The sequence below is a fragment of the Hemibagrus wyckioides genome, linkage group LG04 (assembly GCF_019097595.1).
Source record: "Hemibagrus wyckioides isolate EC202008001 linkage group LG04, SWU_Hwy_1.0, whole genome shotgun sequence".
Lineage (NCBI taxonomy): Eukaryota > Metazoa > Chordata > Actinopteri > Siluriformes > Bagridae > Hemibagrus > Hemibagrus wyckioides.
In genome coordinates, this window is record NC_080713.1 from 32,186,199 (window position 1) to 32,193,698 (window position 7,500).

The 7,500-nt window shown below is 39.6% G+C and overlaps 1 protein-coding gene across 1 annotated transcript in view; it reads right to left on the minus strand.

Annotated features, from left to right (window-relative positions):
• The window catches only part of bnc1 (basonuclin zinc finger protein 1), a 16,761-nt gene that overhangs the window by 3,146 nt on the left and 6,115 nt on the right, over positions 1-7,500 (minus strand). Inside the window, exons 2-5 of the mRNA XM_058388154.1 lie at positions 5,272-5,374; positions 4,329-4,564; positions 1,271-2,976; positions 1-771 (exon numbers count right to left, since the gene is read on the minus strand). The exon at positions 1-771 is cut by the window's left edge and continues 3,146 nt beyond it. Coding sequence (XP_058244137.1) covers positions 165-771; positions 1,271-2,976; positions 4,329-4,564; positions 5,272-5,374 — 2,652 coding nt within the window. The 3' untranslated portion in view covers positions 1-164. The remainder of the gene's footprint in view (positions 772-1,270; positions 2,977-4,328; positions 4,565-5,271; positions 5,375-7,500) is intronic.

Sequence of the window (7,500 nt, forward strand, 5' to 3'; positions counted from 1 at the left end):
CCTGTTGCAATACCACAAAATTGTGCTGTAAATTATGTGCACTAGATGAAAAAAAGCTGCTCTGAGCCACTCGTTGAGAATTTTAGGTAGGCTCTATGAAGGCCTGTGCTTTTCCATTTACACGCAAGTGCTCACTATTAGGGTCATTTCACCATCCGGACTCATCACTGCTCCTGACCGACAGCGGTGGTGTTTGTCGGAAGGTTCCGGTGTAAATTTGGGTTCTGACTGTGTCGGTTGCGGCTCCTGACGGAGGAGAATGTGGTGTCACACCCTGGTACCTTGCACTTGTGCAGGAGCCGAAGGTGCACGGTTTTGTAGTGCGCCCTGAACGTGCCCTTGTTGCTGTAAACCTTCTGGCAGATGTGGCAGGTGATGGGTGAAGATGAGGAGTTGTTGACCTGCTGCCCGAGACTCACCGCGCTGGAATTCAACCCGTCGCAACTCTCATTCTCGTCGCTGTCCTCCAGGGGGAGCTCCTCCTCGCTGCCTGCATCCGAGTCCCAGGAAGAAGAGTGACCGCTTCCTCTGGTGCTTAGGTCCAACACGGCCTCGTCCTCCACTGGATCCTCTACGCTCTCAGAGGATTTGTTCATGGGGAACACAAGGTGCATGCGGTTTGTGCCCTTGAAGATAACAGACGTATGGCTCAGAGGATCTTTTGGAGGGAATTCGGGGTGAGAATCAGTGCTGACGTCTCTGCAGGATGGAGTGAAGTTGTAGTGATCTTTGGTCAACAGCTTGTGGTGTAAATTCAAGTTTGCACTGTGTCTAAAGAGGAAAAAAACACAAAATACACGATCAAGATACACGGACCAAGTGAATATAAAAAACAATACATTCAAGGTACATGATAGAGACTTGAGGACCACCTTCATGGGTACAATTATATTGCTTAACTATGGGGAACAAATGTACCTCTAGTGGTCATGTGACCACCCTGACATCATCTATGACCTTCAAAAACCGAGGTACAGCTGTCATTAAACAATTAGATTAAGAAACAGAACTAATTAAGAATATCAGAGAGGAGGAGCTTGCCATGATTGAATTGAGGGGATGTGGTAGCCTAGTGGTTAAGGTGTTAAAAGCTTATGAGTTCGAATCCCAGGTCCACCAAGCTGCCAGTCCTGGGCCCTTGAGCAAGGCCCTTAACCCTCAGTTGTATAAAATGATATAAAATCTAAGTTGCCCTGGATAAATGCTAGAAATGTAGAGGAATGGCTCCTAACTCTTGGTTGTGTTGGATTCACTCTGATCTAGCGCTCACCTGTCTCTGCTCCTGCGGGATGGGAACGCAGCGTTGCAGCCTGCTACGGTGCACACGTGCATTTCCTTCAAGTGGACGCTGCGGTAATGCATTTTGGCGCTGTAGGAGTTTTTAAAGCTCTTATTGCAACTCTCGCAGTGATGAAGAAGCTCATCTTCATCATCTGCACACACTATCTGTAGGTCACCGTCGGTGTCTGTGCGAACCTCAGACTCGCAAGGGGCACCACTGGGTGCCACATGATCGGTGGGTCGAGGGTCCATGTCTTTGCTGCAGGTTTGATCCCCAAAATCAAGTAAGTCTTTCTGTACGTTGCTGAAGGAAGATGGGGAGTGGGTGAGACTGCAACCCTGGGCTTGGTGTTTGTCCTCTGTTTGTGGTTCTTCTGTAAGGGAAGAATGGGTGAGGATAGAGGAATGGATGGAGGGATGAACAACACCATATTCATCACACTCTGTCTTTACTACACAGTCCAGCGAAGAGTCCATGCTGGCTGGAGGACCATCGTCATCATCATTGGAGCTGCTTTGCTCTTCCAGCTCATCTTTCTCTATCTTTATGGGCATGCTGGATTTGCGGGATTTCTTCTTGGGCACAGGCTCAGCGCTGCTCTCCATGTCTCCTACACTGACGGGCACAGATGAAGAGGACAGCAGGGGCAGAGAGGGCAGATTTCCAGGTGTGTTGGCGAGCTCAGCAGGTGTCACCAGGCTGCGGTAGAAAGGTAGCACTGGCTGCACAGTCTTCAGGTTGGGGAAGACAATGCCGCTGTGGCCGATGCTGGGAAAGGAGCTGTGCAGTTTGGGCTCAGAATTGCTGATGTAGCTGGAGACATGCCTGCCGAGGTCCCGCTTTTCTGCCTCGTCCCCGGAAGTCAGTCCGTCCCTCACGTCCCTGTCCCGATTGTTTCGATTCATGGGCATGTGCAGGCGTGGGTTGGGGTTGGCACTGTGTCGGTTACGGCTTCTCAGGGAGCTGAAGACCATGTTGCATCCCTCGATAGTGCACTTGTGCTTGATCTTGAGGTGAACAGCATTGTAATGGATCTTCAGTGTTCCTTTGTCATAAAAGGTCTTTTCGCAAGCGCTGCAGAAAACACGGCTCTTTTTCATCCCGACTCCAGGACGGATTTTCGATTCGGGCGAGGCTTGGGCGATGTCGGAGCTGATCGAGGGCGTGTAAGGTGTGGAGGGTGAGGAATAGTTATCGCTCAGTGTGAAATCATCTGATTCTAAATTAGTGCTTGATCTCTCCATGGGTACATCTTCTCGTTCTGCATCAGAGGCGAAGTGAGTGGCGGTGTCAGGGTTCGAATCCAGAATTTCGGGCCGTGCCGGAACCTCCTGCTGACGGGAATCTGCTCTGGACCTGAGCAGTGGTGCAGGAACTGTAGAGTTGAGCAATTGCAGAGGCAGCATGAAGGCCATGTTGTTGACCAAACTCTCGAAGTGGTGCCCGTGGTTTCTGCTCAGAGGCTCCGTTGTGGGCGGCACCGATGGACGCTGCATGCTGCTCTCTATGAAGCTACGGATGCCTGAGTTGGCTCTAATCGTCGGCACGGTGATCGCCTGCCCTTCTTTGTCCTGCAGTGCCATCAGCTCGACGATGGACTTTGTCTCTCCAAAGCGAAGGAACTGCTGCAGTGTCGCAATTTCCTCCTCAAAGGTCATGATGGCCCAGCGGTCCAGCACTTTGCCAGCCACATCCTATACAAACACACATAGAAGGAATTTCATCTGCATTATAAATGAAAAGCCCAAGCACTCGGGACCTCCGTAACTCTGACAGTCTGACAGTGCTATGACATAAAGAGTTGTCCAAACATGTAATACAGCAGGACATGAAAGCCCTAATTACTGTAGTGCATCTGTAATATCACTTTTCTTCATTCTGATGATTGGGTTTGTCCCTGGTGGGGGTTGGCCGGGGGGGGGGGGTAGCTGGGTGGAGGTACAGGGTTGGGCAGTGAGTCTGGCTGTAATTACACATGAGTGCTAGCAGTCCTTCAAAGTCATTCAGCAGCTTCGTGCCATAACCAAGATAAATATTTCATCATACAGCATTCATTTATATGCCTGTGGAGGATTTGACTTTACTTCTGCCGTCAGACGAGCTAACTAGAATCACACGCAACCACCTGAATACTTAACGAGCAGCAAATTGAGCAGCTCTCTCACTACTGGAGTTTTGAGTGGGAAAAAAAAACGTGACAAAATTGTATTTACATGATTCGCTGTGATCACAGCAGTAATGAGAGCTGGAGGGAGTCTATAAGTCTCATGGCTCCAAGCGTGCACTACCAAGAACTGTTTAATGATAGCTTTCCAATAAAAATCCAAACTGTGCGCTCATATTTGCTGAAAGTATCAGGAAAACAAACACATTTTTAAACCATCCATGTTGAATAATAATCCTTCTGTACTGTCAGAGTAGTGACTAAAAATGTCTGATGAACATTTCCACACATTCTCCCTCATTACAATCACTATCAAATCAATAAATATATTTATATGAACATACAAATGCCCCATGTCCTTCACCCTCACCACCCTTAACTCCTAATATTAGCTAACTTGTCAACAAATCAAATGCTAGTAAACCAGCTAATGAGTGAAACTTCTGCAGCTAACTTATCCATCAAAATATAATGCTGTCATGACAACCACCATATGTCCATCATTGCCATTAGCTAATCTAATTAGCTAGCTTCTTTAGTGCACAGGATCTGTATAATCTTGTTCCTGATTAGTCTAAAACTGTACCAGCTTCTTCAGTGACATCACAAACTCAAACCTCACCCCTGAAACTCCTCAGCATCCAGGATCCAGAACAGGAATATTTTACTAGAAAAAACCTTCACAATCTGAGAGCTCTGGAGCGCTAGTTTCCATTCATCTGTTTATTTCTTCTTCACTTGGTTGCTATTTCACAATAAAGCTATTAAAAGATCTGAGGTTTTATCTTGGTCTTATTTTCGCCCATCAGAATCATCAAGTTTAAGAGTTGTATAAAAAAGCCAGAGATGTTACACGCTCTGTGTGTGTGGGGGGGGGGGTACCTGTAGGACGTATCCTCGTATGTAGTCCTGCAGCGTCCAGTCGAGAGCGTTGAGGATTTTGATGACTTCGTCCTGCTTGAGAACGCTGAAGAGTCGATCGAGGAGAATCTTCAGCCTCACGGGGATGGCCTGCGTTCCGTACAGCATCAGGCTGCAGATATCAAACACCACGTTGGAGTGGACGATCTCCACATGGCCTCCGTCATACGTGTGCTGCATCTTCAGCTTGCTCAGAGCTACACACACACACACACACACACACACACACATGCTCTCTTATTGTAACGCTGTCTTTCAGGAACATTTTAAAACAATAATAATGTTAAAGTTGTTTACAAAAGACCCAATTTACGAGTTTAATATTTTTATTTTTAAATAATTATTAGATCATTTATTTATTTTTAATATATTTCTTTAAATTGTATTAAATATAACATGAGTATAAACCATATCCAGTCATTTGTTTAAAACATACTTCATTCACAGACTTTAATAAAAATAAAATAAAATAAAAGGAAAACAATTCTAAAATTCTATATTTTTAAACTATTAGAGATTAGCATATAATTTACTTAATTACAATTAAAAAGCTGTTTTGCATTTAGGGTATTGAAACATATACTATTTTATTATTTATTTTTATATTATTATTATTATATTTATAATATATATTTATTATTATTATTGTTTTATTATTTATTGTTTATTGAACATTTAATTACAAATGATTTATTATGATCTAATTTAATTTTAATTACAATTAAAAAGCGATGTTTTGCCTTTAAGGTATTACGCAAAAACACATTTGATGCTCAACCCTGTCCACCAGTGCGCACTGTAACTCTCTCACTGAAGATTAACGACTTTATCGGCTTTAACACAATTCGCTTTTGCTTCTGATTATTTATTTATTTATTGTTTTGTTTGTTTGTGTGTTGGTTACCGTGGGTGACCCATCCGTGCCTGCAGTTCTCACACTGACGACGTTTCAGCTTTCCGGGTCTGAAATTGTCGCAGGTACAGTTCACCAGCGTGCAGCAAATCGCCTGTTAACACACACACACACACACACACACACACACAAGGTGTTATTAATGTAATAAATTCCAATCATACAGAAATACTCAGAATTACACACTTCTTTAATTTTCTTTTTGTCTAAACCTCTGAAGAGGTTTAAAAATGTCGAGTCAGTACTAAATACAGTGTGTGTGTGGTGTTGAGTGTGTTAGTGCGTGTGTGTGGTGTTGAGTGTGTGTGTATGTGTGTGTGTGTGTGAGTGAATCAATTGAATGAATACATTGATATCTGTTGCTGAGTTACTAAGATAAATATAAATATAGAATAAATATAGAATCTTTTCTAGAATATTTTATGTTAAATATAGAAATTATGAAACATATTGTAACATATAATAATAATGACATTAAACATTTAGATAATTTTTTCATTTTTCATTTTACAATAATAATAATAATAATATTAATAATAATAAATAATTTTATTCTTTATATAAATTATATAAGTTTTAACTTATTGTTTGAAGACAACACACACACACATTACAGCACAAACACACACACACACACACACACGCTCTGCCACTCACCAATGGTTGTTTAATGGTACCACCTGCACTGTACACCTGTGTGTGTGTGTGTGTTTTCTGACATATATAAGAAACAAATATATAACACATCCTCTTCATCCTCATGAATATTAATTAGTGAATAAATAATGAGCTGTAATGGGTGTAGTGCCATGCATAGTTCTATGTAACGCACACACACACACACACACACACACACACACTACATAATGTACAAAACCATTACACTCTATTCACTTCAGACGCTCATACTGAACACAGAACATGTGAAAATGTTCAGCGTGTGTGTGTGTGTGTGTGTGTGTGTGTGCAGAGATTTTTTTTTAACTTTTTTAAGTTGTGAGCAGGTCAGAGAAATCTGTTACCTGGTTTATGTGAAAAAAAAAAAGTCCTGTTTTACATTACAGCTCATCATTTATTCGCTCATTAATATTCATGAGAATGTATCACTGTACATTTGTTTTACATATATATATATATATATATATGTGTGTGTGTGTGTGTTTGTGTGTGTGTGTTTGTGTGTGTGTGATTTATTGCAGCGTTTTTAACAACTCAGGAAACTGGGAGCAGAAGGTGGAAGTGTTTAGAGGAACTTTAGAAGGAAGGAAATGAAGAATTTATACAGAATTAATAAAAACTCCGCCCTGTTTAATTACTTTATAATAAAATAAACTATTGAAATAAATACATCATTTAGAGTGAAGTTAATACTTTATTAATGTAATGTTCCATAATGACACGGAAATGCTCATTTATTCATACACGCTGATTTATTAACATAGATTTAATCAGAATTACATTTTTTTAAATTTTACGTAACTGTAAATAATATACGGAAATATCATCAAATGTGAGCCTGTAAATAAAAATGATAAATAAATTAAAAAAAAAGAAAGATAAGTAATGAATATTCATACAGAAATGCTAATTTAATCATTAATAATAAATTTAATGATAAGTTAATAAACAATACATAAATAATAAATAAATACAATAAAATGAATAAAAATGAAAAGTAATAAATATTCATATAGAAATTTATTTATATGCTTACAGTTATGTAATCATGTAGATTTAATCAGAATTACATTTTTTTAAATTAATTTATTAATTTTATTTAACTGTAAATAATATACGGAAATATGATGAAATGTGAGACTGTAAATAAAAATAAAAAGTGATGAATATTCATACAGAAATGCTGATTTAATCATGAATAATGAATTTAATGATAAGTTAATAAATAATTCAGAAATCAATGGAATAAATGAAATTCAGGAATGTGAAGAGAAATGATCAAATAGATCTGGAGCATGATTATAGTTTAATAATAATGTCTTAGAACTTCTTTAAGATTTTAATCATTTTATATATTTATTAAACAGACGCTAATTTAATCATAAATAATGAATTTAATGATAATAAATAATACAGAAAGCTGAATCATGAACATTTACATAGATAGATAAATAAATAAATAAATAAATAAAGGAATGTAAGAGGAAATCATGAAATAGATCTGTAAAATGATTACAGTTTAATAATAATGTTTTAGAAATG